The following is a 19218-nucleotide window of genomic DNA, read 5'->3' as shown; positions in this document are numbered from 1 at the left end:
TGGGGATGAGAACTAACAGAACTGGGGCGGGGGAGCGGTTGCCTTAGTTCACAAAATTTATTTAACTCTTGACTATAATAACAAAATAGCATATAACTTTTTGAAGCTTAAAACACAGAAGAGCAAAGAGAAAAGCTTAGAAAATTAGCTTTCTTTTTAATCCTAGTTTAGATGGCTCCATTGTTCTAATTCATTCTAGAATAAGGAAGTTAATATAGAATTATATATAGTACTCACTATGCATCTTATATAGCATAGGTTGTTATGTAGCCTGTATATTATATGTCATATATTTCATTGCATCTCTAGAGCTTATAGATTATAATATATTATTTACGAATCCAAACATTCTAATGTGTACATGGTGTTATTTTCACCAAAAACAGATCATGATGAATGTTTGTGGTTCATGTTTTCATGAAATCAAAGCAAAACAAAGAACAGAAAGCCATGGAACATGATATTGCTTAATTTTTAAAATCAGAGTGGAGAAGGCTCCCTCAGTCCGACCTTTCCCAGCTTTCCATCCTGCTCCTGCCCTAAGTCCAGCGGGGCTCCCTGGCTACATGCCTCCCCTCTGAGGCATCCAAGCTCCTTGTTTGGTGGCTTCTGGGCATTCCATCCGGTCCCATATGTTCTGTAAGGGAAGAAGTTGGCTATAGCTGCAGCCTGGCTCCTGCTACCTCACCTTGACTTTCAAATCTCATCGCACCCCTTCCTTTGTCTTTGGGAACCCTTAATGAGATAGAGAGTGGGCGGGAGAGCACCCCAGCCAATCCACAGAGTCTCCTGTCCCTGTGCAGGACCAGAGCCGTTATGTTACAGACCATGTGCCCTGTGTTCAGCGTCACAACCGGTCCCTGCGTCTGTGCTGTCTGAGAACTGGCTCTGGTCCTGTATTTGAACACATGTCCCCATGGGAAGATGAGTAGTGTCATAGTCACTCTGGGTCCCTGCTAGTCTCAGCTGGGTAGGCTTTAAGTAGAACCCCAATGATACCCAGTATACTCTCTGGGATAGCAGCATATTTTGTCAAATACTTAACAGCTTCTCAGGGAGGCAACATTGCACTGGGAAGGCATGAACCACAGTAAATCATGAGCCTATTCCAGGAGCCTGAACCCAGAAGAACCTCTTAAGAGTGAGATGGCAGTATTTTGTTCTAATTGTTTTATTTTACAGTGTACATTGCTGCTAATCTCTGACCATGTCTTATTTATAAATCAAGCTTTGTCACAGGTAGGTGACATACATACGAAAAATTGTCCTACTTAGGTTCGATGCTGTCAGTGGTCTCAGGTATGCCCTGAGGTGTCCAGGAACATTGTCTCCATGGAGAAGCTGTGGCTGTATCATAGTGAGACTGGCATTCTTTGGATTCACAAGTGTCATAGAGCTTCGGATGATAGATGCTTTTTGGAAAGGGCAAAAGTGATGGGACCAGAGAGCAGGTCTCATTGACTGGAAGACAGAATCTGGGGGCAGTGACAGTTGTGTTTTCTGTCTTGTGGTGTAGACTCTGTGTGTACATATGTAGCCATCTGAATCATGGCTTTACGGAGGAAAAAAAAAAGACACTGTTGCACATAACTTTCCAGAATCACCTAAAAGTTTAATGCAATATCTGCCTGTATATGAAATGGGGGGACTTACCTCAAGACTCAGAAAACCCAGGGGCAGAGAGGCTCAGCTTGGAGTCTCTGCTTAGGCTTCATTTCTGGTGCTGGAAGACTGCATCTCCTCATCCACTGACACAATACCAGCAACAACATGGGCTGGAGGGATAGGTCAGTGGGTAGAGTGTTTGCTGTGTACACATGAGGACTTGAATTAAATTCTCAGTGCCCACATAAAAGGCTGGGTGAGGTAGTATAAGCTTGCGAGCCCAGCACCAGGGATGTGGACACAGGAGGATCACTGGCTTTGCCAGCCTTGCCAAATTGGTGAACCTCAGGGCAGCAAGAAGCCCTGTCTTAAAAAACAAGGAGGACTGACACATGAGGTTGACTTCTGGACTCGATATGGATGCGCAAGTGCACACACACACACACACACACGAGTGGTCTCCCTGTGCAAACACAAATACCTATGCACACCCTTCTTACCATGGGTGAACATATGTACAAACTTACACACACATACCTGCACATACACACTCAGACACATACAAAAATAACAATGGCCATAGAAATCAAGAAAGGATAATCAGTTTTTAGCGGCATTAATTACCTTTCCTGTTTCCTGTTACAACAGAAACAAGAGAGGAGAGAATGTCTTTGGCTCACTATTTCAGAGACCTCAGCCTGTCATGGGGCAGGCACGTGTGACCAGGGAAGGCTATATCACATTCAGCCATCTCTTTTGTCTTGTTAGTTGTAGGGCCTGTATGCATGGTAAAGCCTGGCTAGTGTTAATTTATGTATCTCTGGCACTCTGGAGTTCACAACACCTAAAACACCCTTTGGTAATCTACTTTGCTGGCATTGTCAGGAGGAGAAAGTAAGCAGTGAATGAGAGAGATGCTTAAAGAGAGACAGGCTATAGAGGGGAAGTCTTGCTTGTGTTTGCTGGCAGATTTCAGAACACTGAGCCTCAGAGGTGTGCTGGTTGGGGGGGTCTCTTGGTGAAGGTGGTTTTGTCTTCCTGTCTTGCTTTTCAGGGGCTATTGAAGTCTGGGGGGATGATGTGTTTATCTTGAGGCAAAATGTTCCTTTGCTTTGCAGCTCCAGGTGAGTTTGGCTTTGCAAGGCGCTGCTGGGCCCGGCTACACGCACTGGTTTTCCTATTGAAGCCCGACACCCTGGTGACAGGCAATTGCTTTTCAATCCAAATCTTCCATGACAAATTGAGGGTTTCTTACAGAGGTCCACAGGGAGATGGTTTCAAAGCCTTTCCTGAGCTTATCTGGCCAGCACAGTGATATGCATTTTGGAGACACATTGTTCAGGGAGTTGCTTTGTCACTCTGGAACACCAGCCCTATGGCTGAAGGTCCCCGCCAGGCTGGCCACTCAATGCCATTGCCTTCATTCTGCAGCTGAGTCCATGAAGGTAAAACCTTTTGCTTGAGGCTTTGTTCCAGAGGAAGTCTGCAGCCCAGCTAAGGGGCTACATGGGTGTGCCTAGATTGTGAGAGTCCTTTTCCTTCCCTGTGTGCCAAGAGCTCCCCGCAGAGCAGAGCCTTTAGCTGTGGTTGGCCCCGGTTTATAGTTGGTACTGACATTGCCCAGGAACCAGGCAGAAGCTGGGGCAATCAGCATGTCAGGTTCCTGTACTGAAGGGGTGCTGCCCACGTTGGCTGTCCTAACCCCAATACCTTTGGGATTCTTTCTTTCCTGACTGTAGCTTGCCTCCTCCAGCTGCTTTCTTTTCTACGAACGAACTCCCCTCCTGCCTCATTCCCTGGACAGCATGGCTGCCTCAGCTCTCCTTCCCAGCAGTGTCCTTTCCAAGCTATAAGCTGCCAAGCGAGCTAAAATAAGCTAGGGAGAAGCTGGCATCATGGAGGGATCACATGCAGTACTTTAGGCACCGGAAAGTTGCTACTGATTTCTGTAAGCAAAGAAATCAACAATAAAGACAAAAGCAGACACCATAGCTTTATCTTTTCTGAGTCTACATCCAGAATGTTAGGGGTGGGAAGATGAGGAACACTTCCCCGGCCATCAAAGGATCATGACCAATACTCCTCTCACAGAAGGCAGGTTGACAAGGGGAAAAAGTGACAAATTTATTTAATCAAATTTATTTAATCAAGTTTTATGAGACACAAGTGCCTTTAGAAATAGCCCAGTGGCTCAGGGAAAGCTCTGTTTTTGTTTTTCTTTCTTTTTTTTTTTTTTTTTTTGGTCGTCAAGGTTTGAGGAAGAATAAGCGGTGTTGTGGTTTGGAAAAGAAATGTCCCTCTGAAAGCTCTAGTGTTAGGGCTTGACATCAGCTGGTGGCAATTTATTGAGAAGCTGAGATCATTTTAGGAGGTGCAGCCTAGCACTAGGTAACTGGGAGGAGGTGAGGGTGACCTCTGAGGGTATGTCACTTTTGGCCCCTGACTATTGTGCTTTGAGTGTGAAATGTTCCCTATAGGCTGGTGGGTCTGAACATTTGATCCCCAGAGGGTGGCGCTGTTTGGGGAGGTTGGAATCTTTAGGTGGTTGAATCTCCTTGAGGAAGTAGGTCAATGGGGATGAACCTTGAAGTGCTGTCTTCCTTGCCTACCACCGTGTCTTCCTCACCCATGGTGAGTGGGTGACAACAATCCCTGGCTACAATCCTAGGCTGTATAAGCAGAGAAAGGGAACTGAACCACAGGTACCATGCACTCCTTTTTCTTTGCTTGTTGACTGTGGGTACAATGTGACCACAGCCTCTGTGACTTCTGTAAGTCCCTCAGAATGAGGAGTCTCCCAGTTTCGGTCGGTACCCCCAAGAACTCAATGGCCAGTCCAGTTGATGCAACACACAAGAGGCTTTAATGAACAGAAAGCGTTTGTGCAAACGGGCTCCCTCAGCACACAAGCCAGAGAGACGCCCCATTCCCCAGGCACAGGTGTTTTTAAAGGCAAAACCCACAAGCTTAGGGATGGGGTGTGACCCTCTGTCCCTTAAGTAGGTGACCCTTTGAGACCGGGTGGTCTGGCTGTTAGGGTCAGCAGACCTCAGGGCCTCTTGTCTGGGCAAACCAGAGTTGCAGCTATCTCTTTGTTTCTTAAGGACCCTATTTACCACCTGCTGACTCACTGAAAGGAGGGGCAGTGTGAATTCTTGGTATCTTGCTATTTTAGGGCCTTGTGAGGGGAAGTTAGCAAATTCCAGGGAACTAATATTGGTCTGGGTTAGCTTTCCAGGTCAGATTGTCCTTTATTTCAAGTGTAGGGGGCGTTCCTTAACTTTACTTTTTTGTCTTTCACTTCCACATCATGAGGAACTATAAACTTGACCTGTGATGTAAAGTGAACCCTTTCTCCTATTGGTTGCTTTCCTCAACATATTTTTTTTCACAACAACAATCAAGGACTAAAACACAATGTAAGAATATGAAAATGTCATCCTCTTTCCTGCAAGCCCCAGGCCATCAAGATCTGTCCAAGCACATGGAGACAAGCAGCCAGTATTGAATCCTTGAACTGATGAGCCTAGCTAAACCCTTCATCTAGTTACATTGTGTATGACAAGTACTTTGGCCACAGCACTGAAAAGTCACAGTACAGGACATTGGTGTGGGGAGTCAGTGGGTCGCTGCTGTGAATAACCTTGGTTCTGTGGCTCTTAGAACTTCGGAACTAGTTTGGTGCATGGTTTTTGGAAGAGTTTGGAAGTGTAGGTTGGAGAAACTTTAGAATGTTGAAAGCAGAGCTGAAAGGCCAGTACTGGTAACAGTTCAGAAAACTAGACCATACTTCTGAGTCTCAGAAGTTCATGTTACCTTCTGGAAAACAGTCGCCTGGACCCAGGAGCTATACCAAATCCTTTCTCTCTCTGAGGTAACTATAGCCAGTGTTCTGAGCTCGAGTGCAGGCAGAAGCAGAGAACTAACTGTGCTTGCATCACCGGGTGCACTTGAGGACTGCTGAGCAGGGATGGATCCATGCTGCCTGCTTAGATTGTCCTAGCACCATCTCTGCAGCATCCCTTCCCCTGTGTGGGTCACGTCCACCTGCAAGGAGCATCTTTTTCAAATACTGAAAACACACACATTCAGGTGCTGATCACTCAGTGTAGGATTAAGGACTTTTGAGGGGTCTGACAAGTGACTTTCAAGGAGCGCGTTTTGCATAAGCCTTGCCTCCAAGCTGCCACCCACAGTTTCTAACTGCGTCGTTTTTAAGTGGACAGAACACTTAAGAAGCACTGGCAGCAGCCATCTTCAGCCTCCTCTGTCCATCTCTTTAATACTATTGTATCGTTCCAAGGTTTTCCACTATAAAAAAAAAAAAAAAACAGATAACAACTTTGTTTTCACACTCATATGATGATGTTTTATGTGGAACATATTTAAACTATATAATTAGGATTTTAAGTACAATTGGCATAAATAGGTTTAGAAACCATTCAACCAATAAGAAAGCAAGTTCTCTGCCTTCCAGCCTGGCCTTGGCCCCTGGGTGGGATGGAGGGAGCAGGTGGGTAAGGGAGGGCTTCCTCTGTAGCCAGTGAGTGGCTCCTGCTGGTCCTTTCCTGTTAATTAAAGTCCCTGCCTGCTGCCAGCCTCCTTCACCTGCCCCAGGGGAGGAAGTTGGTTCCTCTGATCTGCCCGCTTCTTGTACTTTTGGGAAAGTGTGGAATCACTCTCTGTGCTCCGGGGCCCAGAGTGGAGACATCTCTACACTTCTTCCATTAATTAAGCATAGCTCAGTGCTTCTGAGAAAACAACCTCAGGGCTCCTGGAGTCTTCCACCATGGAAACTCTTTGTCATTTGCTGGCCAAGACCTAGAGATAGATAGACAGCAGGGTGGTCACAGTCACCACAGGGTGGCAGGGACACATTCACACATTGGCAGCACAGGTTTCACTAACAACTAACAAATGCACACGGGTGCCTATTGAGCAGCTGAGAGTTTTATCCCAGGGGTTCCTGTTTCTAGAAATGAACTTACAGTCTATCCTTCATCACACCCAGGGCACATCTAATTCCCCGACAGGACCAAGACAGTTAAGGACAGAGCTGACTATCCAGGCTAGGATCAGGCAAGAGACCTGTCTGAGTAGAACCTTTACACCTACCCTAGGTGTGCTGCCCTTTCCTTACAAACGAATAGTTCAATGCCTTTCTGTGTGTCTTCACTGGCCACCGGTTTCTCCAGCCACTAGGTCCTTCCCCTCTTCATGCATTTATGGGGGACATTGTTCATAGCAAAGCAGACCTCATCTCTCTGAGAGAAGTGAGTGGCAGGTGCTGATTAGCTGGAGCAACAGTATGAGAAAGAAAAATGGTAGCGTATTCTTCTCCATCTGGGAAATACTACAGTGTCTCATGAGGGGCTGGCCCCATTAGCCAAAGCGCCCATCATCTCCCATGATTCTACAGGAAAAAAAGGCAGGTGCATTCTGGGATGGCAACATTCAGATTCCAGGCTAAGTCTTATCTCTGAAAACAGTCATTCCCATGTTCTCTTTGTCAGATGGGCTGAATTTGTTTGTTTGTTTGTTTCTAACACTCAGAAATTCAAGTTTTTAAGACTCATAGCACACATGTGTGACATGTGACATTTGGTCCTGTTCTCACAGGTCTGCTTTACTCTGCCAGGCGGTCTCCTTAGCCACAGATGTCTTGGAGCTTATTCCCATGGAGGAGTCTCCAGCTGTAGTTGGTCTGCACTTTATTCTTTTAGAAAAATGTTTAAAAAGATTTGTTTTTAGTTATATGTGTGTGTATGCCACACACACATGGGGTGTCCATGGAAGCCAGAAGAATGTGTCAGGTCCCCTGGAGCTGGAGTAATAGGTATCTGTGAGCTGATCCATGTAAGTGCTCAGCTCGGGTTTTCTGGAGCAGCAGCAGCAAGCACTCTTAGCACAGAGCCATCCCTCTGGCCCCTGTCTGTGCTTTTGTATACAAAGGGCTCCTGGTGGCTGGCTGTCACTGTTTCCAGCCTCTGAATCATCACAGAAGAAGATTATTCAGGCACTGTCTGATGCTGTAGATCTTATTTGCTGGCAGGTTTGAAATCTAGCCTGCTCAATTTCATTTTTGTGGGCCTTTAAAAATTATTGGGTTGTGTGTGTGTGTGTGTGTGTGTGTGTGTGTGTGTGTGTAGAAGCTAGAGGTAAACTTTGGATGTTATTCCTTGGGAACTGTATATATTGTTTTTAGAGAAAAAAGGGCTGGCCTGTGTAACATGAAAAATAAAGCTCAGTGACAGATATTGAGGTTCAAATTGAAAGATCATAGAAACAAAGCAGCCAAGCCAGTAGCTCTTACCTCTGCCCAGGCTGAAGCAAACCTGCCCTCAATGTGGCTGGAGACTAATTGCCTGAACTTGGCTGGAGACCAAAATGCCCCAGACTGACTATCTGCCCCTATCTTATATACCTCAAGTGCTGGGATTCAAGGCATGTGATTCCCAAGTGCTGAGATCACCATTGTGTAAGCTGTTTCTCTTTTAGACTGGATCAATTTCTTGTAGCTCATTGTGGCCTTGAACTAACAGAGATCCATCTTGTCTCTTGAGTCCTGGGATTAAAGGTGTGTGCCACCACTACCTGCCTCTATGGATAACTAGTATGGCTGCTGGGATTAAAGGTGTGTATCATCACTGCCTGACCTGCTCTATAGCTTCTGGCTACCTTTGCATTCTGAACCCTCAGGCACACTTTATTAAATCATAAATAATATATCACCACAGGCCTGGAACTTGCCATGTAGGCTAGACTGGCTAGTCTGTGAATCCCAGGGACTTGCAGGTCTCAGGTTTCCCAGGACTGGGATGAATAGTGCACACAGATTCACCTGGGCTGGGACTCAGGTTTCATGCTTGCACAGCAGGCATTTTACCAACTGAGCCATGTCTCCAGCCGCTGCTTTGTTCAGCTTTGATGTCCAATCCCAGAATGCTGAAGGAAGCAGCCCAAACTCTCCTAAATAATCCTGTCATACAAAAGGTAGTTTTCTTGGCTCTTTGTGTACTCTGAAAAACACAAGCCCGTTTTGCTGTGCAGTCAGGCTATTTTTCCTGCTATTGAAGGTTTTGGTTCTGTTTATTGGTTCTGTTTAACACTAAATAAAACAGAACAGGTTTGTCAGTGAACTCGCGTCTCAAAGCCTGCTTTGAACAAGCATAGAGTCCTTGAAGACAACTCATGCCTTGCTCAGACCTAAAGAGGTCTAAGTGTTTCAGATGCCTTGTGCCCCTTCAGACATCTGGAGGCTTTTACAAGAGAAGCCCACCCAGTCAGGGTGTGACCATACAATGTGGAATTTAGATGAATATTTCTATTCTCCGGCATAATAAAGACGCACCCTTGGAGTCAGAATGTGTGTCTCTCTACTTAATGGGATTTACACAGTGACTGTAGCTCTCAGCATGGAAGTAGAAAGTGAAGCTTATCACAGAATCTGTTTCAAATAGATGCAAGAGATACTCTGTGTGACGGACAGGCATTTGTTTGAGGTAATGATTCTTTATGAAGACTGTATTTTTGGAGGAATGATACAGATCATAGAACATTCTTGGAATGCATTTGCAAAGAAACTATTCTGGAAAACAGCCCAGAGGCTATGATGGTAATAGTGAGTCTAGGAAAGGCGTTAGTGTCCCCTAAGCTCTTCCACGGTGGTAGTCAAATCTGGTTTACCTCAAGCTGTGGGAGAGGGAATGAGGCTTAGTAACAGAGCAGACATCCTGGGGCTCAAATCAAATTTTTGAGTTTGTAAGTGTGTACGTATGTGTGTGTACAATACAGAATTTTAGATAGTGTCATAGCTTGGCAATCCCTAAATGCTGATGGCTTGGCAACTACTGGAGAAGACTGCTTAGTCAACCTGTCTTTCTCTGACTGTGTAGCCTGTGACTTTCACTGTAGGAAGGAGATGTAGCTATTGCAGATACCTTATTACACAGTTGAGGAAAATAGAGGTCTGGGTGAGCAGGCTGAGTTATGGCAAAGGACAATAACCAAGATGGCAGATCAGTCAAGAGATTGTGGCCTCCATCTTGTCTGTCACCCTCCCATCACCCCACAACAACAATGGAAGTTGGCAGTGGCTTTGGAATACAGTCCCAGGTCAACATACTTCCTATATGAGCATAGACCCGTTAAGTCCTATGATAGTTGATTTATTATTTAATTATTTTTCTTGCTCAGTTGCTTGACTCCAATGCTTCATCCTGCCTCTTCCCTTTGAATGGCTTTTAAGAACAAGTTGAGAAATTAGCTATTTAAACAATGTCAAATCCAATGAGTAACCACAGGGGTGGCCTGTGTGCTTGAGTTTGCAGTCTCTCTCTACTGATGATGACATCTAAAACTGTGCATCCTGTGAGGGGTGGGGCCTTTCCTACTGGCAGACATAGAGCATACCCCACCTAGTGATGATTTCAATGGGCTTCCTATTCCAAAATGTTAATATATTCAGAATGACAATAATACACAAGACTTTCTCTTCCGTAGATACAGCCTGATAATGTTAAAAATGCTCATCAAAACAGCCATTATTATGTATTCCCTGACACTGAAATATGAACACCAATCCAAAACTTCTAAATGTTGGTGTATCGCAATGTCCTATCCAAGGACTTAACCATCTTTACGAGAGATGTGACTAAGTAAAACAACCCTGAAAGATGCTGGCCATGGAGTGTTGATGGCCCCACCATGCATGTGGATTAGTGTCACGCCAGCCTTGGATCTAAAATATACATTTTAGGTCTGTAGTTTTAGAAAGTTGTCTTGAGGATGTCCTGCTCATCAAAGGGAACACTGTTTTCTGTTTTAAACCAGGCTCCTTGAGCTGGGAGAGCAGTACAGAAATCTGACATCAGCTCTAAATACAGTTGAAAAGCTCTATCATGGGCCTGCAGGTTTGATCACAAGGTGACCTGCAAATAATGTTTGCAATGATGTTGGCTCTATTGAACTGAACACATGGAGGGGCTGCCTGTAAGGTTACAGAGCATCCTCTGACACCAACAAAAAGGGGTGTGTGTGTGTGTGTGTGTGTGCCTGTGTGTGTGCATGCTTGTATGTATGTGTCACATGATGCTGTCTAGGAGTGCAAGAAAGGGATCATTTTCTCTTTGAATTAAAGAATTATAAGGTGTTTACCAGACACCATAGACATCCCAGAAAAGCCATCATATAAAATTTGAGTTCTTAGTCTCATTAATTAAAAAAAAAAAAAAAAAAAAAAAAACAGAGCCCAGAGGCTTGGAGACAAAGAATGCAATCAAATAAAAGCTAGAGAAAAGCAAAAGAGCTTGACTCAGAAAGGCTACAGACCCAATGGACCCTCAAGGATGGTGCACTAGGGGACAATAATTCTAGGAAGAAAAATGTATACTTTCTTAAGATGAACCTGCTTTCCATGAGGTGGCCACCAGCTAGGCCCCTGGCTTTCCCCATAGGATTAATCCTAAGTAAGAGACAAGGACCTGTCCCCTCCTAGAAACAGATTCCATTTTTAATACATATGTACATGTATGTGTGCATGTGCACATGTATGTACTCATAAAATGCTGTTTTAGTCATTCAAGACAAGCAGTTGTCCCAGAGGGCAGAGGGATTACCCCAGACAGGTTATTATAGTCTGTATTGAGGTATGGACAGGCATTGGTGTTTGGAAAAGGCCTCATTATTTGGCTCTGCCCACCATCTTGACAGCATCTTCTGGTTAGTTCAATCTAGGACACAGCAAAACTTGTTCATGACTTTCTACATTAGTTTATATTCCAATACTGTCACCAGGTGCCTAAGGCTGGGGATTGTATAAAGAAAGGTGTATTTAGTTTACAGTGAGCCTAAAAGTTTAGGGTCAGACAGCCCCATTGTTTGGCTTCTGCAGGGTAAGGGCTCAACAAGCATGGGCTGCGACTTCCTTTGAGGGAGGTAGGGGGTCAGCTCCTGGGGCTGCAGAGATGTCTGGTGGAGGCAGATAGACAGCAGATTACCAGAGCTTGTGTGGATGGGGCTTCCTAAGGGACATATTCCTTGAGGTATTACAAGAGTCGTCAAACTGGGGGTGTGAGCCAGGCCCAGGAGGGGAAGAGCTGGGCCATGAAGCTGTTTGCCTTCTGCAGAGACTTGTTCATTCTGACCCACAGGGAAAAACAGTTACCCTCTGGGTAAATGACAGAGGGAGTGTCTAGAAAAGAAAAAGAGAAAAAAACAATTTGAATTACTGAAAAGATTGCTCTAGGGGCAAATTGCAGGAGGGCTTACAGGACAGTTTTCAATGATGCTTTGATGCAACTCATACTAAATTATCCTCAGAACTGCTGATGCTGAGAAAGTCCAACTCAGCTGGGAATTCTGAGATGGGGAGGGAGGGGTGTGGTGATCATTTTTAATTATCAAGTACTGTAAGACCCTCAGAATGAGGAGTCTCCCAGTTTCAGTCAGAACCCCTAAGAACTCAATCTCCAGTCCAGTTGATGCAACATGCAAGAGGCTTTAATGAACAGGAAATGTTTGCACAAACTGGCTCCCTCAGCATGCAGGCTAGAGAGAAGCATCATTCCCCAGGCACAGGGGTTTTTAAAGGCAAAACCCACAAGCTTAAGGAGGGGGTGTGACCCTCTGTCCATTGAGTACATGACCCTTTGAGGCTAGATGGTTTGGCTGTTAGGGTCAGTAGATCTTAGGGCCTCAGGGTGTGCTAATTAATCTTGTCTGGGCAAATCGGAGTTGCAGCTATCTCTTTGTTTCTTAAGGACCCTATTTACCACCTGCTGACTCACTGAAAGGAGGGGCAGTGTGAATTCTTGGTATCCTGCTACCTTAAGGCCGGTGGTTAGCAAATTCCGCCCAGCATTCCAATTATTTGGGCTTCATTTCGTTTCTTTGCTAGTTTAAGTCTTTCAGTATCAATCAAACAGGTATTCTTTGCCTCTATTAGACACAGCAGAGTGACTCAACACTGTCATCATAAACATGGCCACTTCTGGCCCACATAGGCTCTGGCCCTGGAGGGAGTGGCCCACCTTCTCCCTTCTTAGGATCTGATCCCTCCAGGAACTCAGACTCTGTTGCCTGGAGGTAGAATAGGAGAGACTAGTCTTGGTACCCAGGTTCCTTTAAGACATTTTCCTTAGGTGGAAGAGAAGGAATGATGCTAGGCAGTCCCCGAGACCCTGCCAGCTGGCACACTCTGTCCTAGGAGTTCATGCTCTCTTAGGGAAACCTGGGATGGCCTCAGAACCTATGACACCTGTCTATTGATGCCTATACTTTAATAGTTTCAGAGGGGCTTGTGCCTCAGGCAGTTAGAGCTCTGTGTGGTGCATGCGCCTCACAATTCATTTTGGCTTACTTGGGATTTTCTGTGTTCCTGGGGTTTTCTTGAAGGACAACCTAAGAAAGAAAGTTTTCTTTATTTTAAGGGAAGGAGACAAAAGTCTTCATATCATCTATCTTCCTTATTCTTAACTATAGATGAATTATTAACAACAAAAAGAAATGTACAAAAGAAGAAACTGGTATGTGGTTCTCAGAAAAGCCCCTTTCTTTCTGTTGGGACACCCCCAGGAGGTACAGATCCTGAAACCCATGAGCTGTCAGAGAAGGGAGAAGCCAGCCCTGGTGTAGAGGGCTCCACACTTCCCCCACGTGAACAGCAGCGTGCACACTCAGCGCCAGCAGGCACCACTGAGTCAGGGCATCACCCTTATCCTCCTTTCTCTCAGCCAACACACACCTAGGCGGGTGTGAAGGATGGGAAACAGTGGCCATGTTTCTTTCTCCTGCCTCTCACAATGTAAATCTCTTCTCAGGCTAAGTAAGTGTTCACCAAAGGGATCATACACACACACACACACACACACACACACACACACACACACATACACACACCACCTGCCTCTAACCATTCTCATTATGCCTGGGCTATTTTCCCCACTTTGCTGGGCTCATATTACTTTATCTTTACGGGCTTCGAATCTTATATTTCTATTTGTCTCACGCACACACATGTATGATCTTCCCTTGCTTATTACACAGTCTTAATAGAAATAATTCCAATTTAAATATGTAAATTGCTTCTCTGTGATAGATTCCAGGAAGTGGAATAATTACTGAGTCACAGGACAGGGACAACCTAGAGGGCCTACTGTGTGGTCTGAGGTTGCTCAAGTTCACCCCCATACTGTCAGCCTGCACAATGTTTTCGGACATGGCCTGCCTGAGGGGAGTATAAAGCTGCATTTTCAGCTTGTTCAGCTTGGCTTTCACTTCTGAGTGCAGATTAAATTGTTTGGTTTGATTTACTCAGAGTGCTGCGTTCCTTTCCCTATTGTCAGTCACCAATTGACCCACTCATTCTGTTTTTTTCTCCAATTATGACTCCGAGTTCTAGCCACTGTCAGTCATTGCTCTGCAGATGTCCCCTCCTTTTTCTCATTAATTTTGGGCATGGCCATGGTGTTTACTAATCATGGCTGCCATCCTCACTGTATGTAAGTTCCCTGCTTTTCACTTGCATGTCTGTGTGACAATGCCATGACTTTTAGGATCAATAAAATACATGGCTTTCCATTGTTCTCATGTATCCTCTCCCCAGTGATATGATGAAAGTCTAACAAAGCATCCCTTGTGCCTCAAGCCTTAATGATATCTGTGCATCTTCCACATTGCCTGGGGATTTCCTTTCTTTTATATATACAAATGCCAGTATTATGTGAGATTTCTCCAGTATTTATATTAGTTATTTATAGTTTCCATTAACACTGTTTTGTTAAAGAATTGTCAGTCATTGGATGCATAAACTGTGAAGTGTTGCAAAGTGAACAAATCGAGCAATGTTAAGGCGAGTATCTGGATTTGATTGGTATTCCTAGGTTCTGATGCTGGCTGACACACTATGTGGGATCTCTAAGGACTTGGAACGGTGTCACCAGGCCCTGACCACTGCAGATTTTGTAGTAGCCTGGCCATTTAATGCAAATAAAACAAACAAACAAACAACAACCTTAGTTCCTTCCTAAAATTCTTTCCAAGTCTTCCGCACTTAGCTGAGAGATTATCACCTTCATATTGTGGCTGAGATTTAATTCTGAGGTGTTTCTTGCTTATTTTCTTCTTTATTCTAGAATTGCCTACTTTCTGTCCTCATTTTCTTGACCTTGTTGATTATTTTTAAGAATCTATGGCCTTTTATAGGCCAGTGTTACTCATGGGGCCCTGGGATGAATGACCAGCTAATGGCCCTTGTGTGATTGAGCTCATGGCTCTTAAGGGACATAACTCGTTTTCTGACAGATGCTCCATAGATGGGCTTGTGTGGGGCCTTGAAGGAAGGGCAGAGTTTAGAGGAGGGGGGTATGTGTGTACTCCTAGGAAGAACATGGAGAAAAGGTTGTGACTCAGGCTACTTGGCCTAGGTCAGTTTGTGGGGGAGTCAGGAGGGGCAACTAAAGTGCAGTTTGGACCAACTGGTACCTCAGTAACTTTTAGACTCTATTGTTTAGTGCTTATGTGAAATGCAGTGACAGAGGTGACAGCTGCTCATGCATGGGATGCTCATTTGAAAGGGAAACTCTCAGGACTAGGGACTTTTAGACCCATCTATTTGTTCACTAAACCATGCTTGTCACATGCCTGATGCCAAGTGGGGACCTGGTACTTTGTCACTGCCCTAATGGAGTGGAATCACATAAAAAGTCAAGTGTGGTAGCACATGCTTATAATCCCAAAGCTGGGGAAGTGGAGAGATAGGCGACTCCCCAGGGCTCTCTCTGGCTTAGTCAATATCTCCAGGCCAACCTCTCTGCCCCAGAAACAAAATAAAACAAAACAAACAAAAAATAGGGTAGATGGTACTGGAGGAATGACAGCTGAGGTTTGTCCTCTGACATCCATACACATGAACACACATGCATACTCCCACATGCAAATGTATCTCTATACACACATGAACATGCATACTCTCACACACATCATACACATACAAGAGTGAATGAATAAATGCAAGTAAGTAAGTAAACAAATAATTTTCCTTCTGAGTCTGGTTTGCAGGGGCTGTGTGTCTGGTTTACAGACGGATGCTCAATTCCTGTGCCCTGAAAGACATATTACTCTGTTCTTATGTTAGCCCAGTTTCCCTGGTGACATCTCTGCCCCTTTCCCTACCATTTCTATCATGTTGTGAATTGTCTAAGAATTCAGCTGGAAAACTGAATAAATCCATCTGTGGAGCCTCCATGCTAAAGTCAGGCTTTAATCAGACCAGGTAAGGCAGGACCTATGTGTGCACAGCTTATCCTTCAGTTATGACTTGAACTTGGCTCCTGTGTTCTCAAGAATAGCCTCCCAAGGAAATGGTACCTCTTTGTGTCCTGACTGTGCACATAGCCCTCAGCATCCCACAACTGACTCATGATCCTTTTCTCATTCTCTGACTAGGAATCTCACATCATTTCTGCTGAAGTTGGGGAAAAATGTGAAGCCATAGGCATGAGACTCCTGGACCTCGAAGATCAACTTCACAATGCAATCCACAGTCACGATGAAGCTCTCTTTCATATCCTTTCCATTTTTCAAAAGTTGCTTTGCAAAAGAAAGTCTGAAAATGCATACCACTTCCCTGATGCCCCTGCAGATGGAGGTGAACCGATACATTGTTATTTGTAGTTCAGCATGTCTTGGATCTGGGTTAATTCTGTATGGAGCACTTCCCCTCTAGTTTCTGTAAACAATCCAATATTTCCAATTATTAAACTCAGCTGCTAAGTATTAGCCACAGAGTTCAGATAGGCACACAGCCAAAACCAAGGCAAAATGGAGTTTTTGGCAGTCTTGAAGATGGCTCTGTGTGGCCATAGGGGAATAACCAAAAAAAGAACCAAAGTAATTTTACTGGCTCACCTCCTTAAGGTCCTCTTCAATAAGATATCCAAAGTCTTCTTTGAAGTCCTTTGCCCTGCCTTCTACATACCAAAAATAGTGGGGTATCAAAACTAACACCACTAAGGGTACCTTCTTTTTGATGTCTAACACATACTCGTAGTTAAGATTCATGTAATCTTTCTTGGTGCTGATAGCAAACTCAGCGTCCTAGTACCACATCTACAGACACCTACATCAGAGCCAACTGTCCTACTCAGGTGGTAAGAGTACACATGGGCTCAGTTGTGGATGCTGTGGGTGTTAGGATTTATTGACAGAATGAGTGTTAGCGTATAGCAGCAAAGTATCTTGGTGGATGCAGGCTAAGGCACATTACAAAGAGACCACACAACAATACAGGAGATTTATTGGGGCAGGAAGAGCAAAAAGGCCATTTTGGAGTGGGAACATGAGAGAGAGAGAGAGAGAGAGAGAGAGAGAGAGAGAGAGAGAGAGAGAGAGAGAGAGAGCAAGAGACAGCTGAGATGTCAGGAGGAACCTTTTAAAGCACACACATGTCACATGGGGGAAATATGCAACTTGTAGTGACAGTGGAAATGTTCTGCCCCTGTCAAAGGTGGATGATGGTGTTTGGTGTCTGCCAGTGACTCCCTGAAGGGCAGGTTGAGTCCCTAATTTCAATAGGAAGCGCGCATCCCTGGTGACATATGCATACAATTTGTCTCTGATGAGCTCTTTGAAAGAGTGTGAAAGGGTTCTGTCCTAGCTTCGTTTCTAATTACTGTAATAAAGCACCCTGACCAAAAGCAGCTTAGGTTTTATTTGGCTTACAATTTAAAGGGCTTAGCTTACACTTCATGATTAAATTTCATCACTGGGGGAGATATGAACTCAAGTGGCAGTCCAGTCACATCACATCCACAGTCCAAAGCAGAGAGAAACAAATGCACCCATGTGGCCTTGCTTACTGACTTGTCTTAGCTTGTGTACTCAGCTAGTATTCTCCTCTCTTGGACAGCTCAGGGTCTAGCCTAGAGAGAGGTGCCACCCACAGTGGGCTAGATCCTACTATTTTAATTAACAATTAAGACAGCGCCCCCCCCCCATGTAGACAATTCTTCAAATGAGGTTCCTGTCTCAGGTGATTCTAAGCCCCAGCAGGGTATCAGTTAAAAAGTTACACAGGGGTACAGATGGGGAAAGGCATACTTAGCCTACTCTGAATCCCTCAGCTAATTAGTCACACGTGGCCCTTTGTAGCTACAGTCACCTCCCTGTCTATTACTCTCTGTTTGATATACTGACTTTTAAATGTTTGTGGGAAATTTAGGCATTTCTCACTGCCTGATTTTTTAAAACCTTATTTTCTATTTTACTTTATCTCCATGCATATATTTAAGTAGCTTTGAACAGCCAAAAGCTGTTCTTATTCAGAAGTATTCAGATGCATGGCTAATAATGGAGTCAGCATATTTTGTGATAACTTTACATCTTTGCTCTTGCTTATTAACTCAGCAGGCTGTTCCTTGAATGCTTTCTGCCATCCTTTCCACATTTTTAAAAATACTCTGTTCTGTACAGTGCCCTGCCTCTTCTAACTCCGGGATGTACTCTATTACTGCACAGTTGTCCAGAAGCAGAAGAAGGTAGCATGTTAATAGATCACAAACTTCTTCTAGGGGACATGTTGTTTATGAAATAGGACAGTGATTGTTGCCAGGTAATGACACAGAGCCAAAGACTGGGGGGGGGTGGTGGATTAAGACAGCCCAGTGGAACATGGCTCATGATCCAAATTATCATGGTGGGAAGGCACCCATGGTGTTGGGAGTTTGTGGTGTGGTTTCTTACATCTTTAGCTCAGGCCAGAAGTAGGGGACAGGAGACAAGGATTAAGGCCCTCAAGGCTCATCTCCACTGACCCACTTATACCAGCTAGGATCTGCCTCTTAAAAATTCCACAACCCCACCACACAGCACTACCAGCTCAAGCACTTGAGCCTGTCCAGGATATTTCAAATGAAGACCATCCCATTAGGAGTGGGAGTGCTGGGTTAGGTAAGACATCAGCCTCTCCGTAGATAACATCTACACCACAACACTTATTTACCCCGGCTTTCCTCTGAGACCCAGGTAGTGTTCTGTGTCACTGAGCAAGAATAACATACAGAATGTGTCTTTAAGCTCCGTGAAGTAGCACTTGGATTTGAGTGTAAGGACCACCCAAGACAGGAAGCCAAGTTCACAGTGCTCTGTGGGGCTCCTAACAAACAAAAGCTGTTGTTTCAAATTAGTATTTATCAAGGCATCCAAAGAGGCTGCAGGAATCCCCCAGCTAAACTCTGGCTGCTGTGTGTTTTCATTTGCAATCAAAGGCAATGCTGAGTGTGGCTGAAAGAAAAAGCTTGCAACCAGTAACACAGAAGAGCAGCGCAGGGAGGGTGGTGTCTCACTTGATTCCATTACGCATGCTGCCAGGACACATAGGAGATGATGCATGTTTAGTCCAAGTCTATGCTGGAAAAAGCCGATGTAAACCCACAAAGGGACATCTTTCTGGAAGATTTGCGTTCCAGATTCTATGACTGTCCATCTTTCCTGGGGTATCTCCTTATTGTATGCCTTTGGGAGCAAAGCAGGTGGTGTGCCAGTGTGTCATATGCAGAGGGGCATGACACATACTGGGCTGGGGACATGCAATATGGTGGAGGCTTCTAAACCTTC

General features: G+C 44.7%; 1 protein-coding gene across 1 annotated transcript in view; it reads left to right on the top strand.

Annotated features, from left to right (window-relative positions):
- Positions 1-19218, top strand: part of Disc1 (DISC1 scaffold protein) — a 168160-nt gene that overhangs the window by 142996 nt on the left and 5946 nt on the right. The window contains exon 11 of the mRNA XM_051201784.1: positions 16051-16168. Within this exon, the coding sequence (XP_051057741.1) occupies positions 16051-16168 (118 nt within the window). The remainder of the gene's footprint in view (positions 1-16050; positions 16169-19218) is intronic.

This window comes from Phodopus roborovskii, unplaced genomic scaffold (assembly GCF_943737965.1).
Source record: "Phodopus roborovskii unplaced genomic scaffold, PHOROB, whole genome shotgun sequence".
Classification (NCBI taxonomy): domain Eukaryota; kingdom Metazoa; phylum Chordata; class Mammalia; order Rodentia; family Cricetidae; genus Phodopus; species Phodopus roborovskii.
The sequence above is the reverse complement of the archived record's forward strand: the minus strand, read 5'-3'. Positions and strand labels throughout refer to the sequence as shown.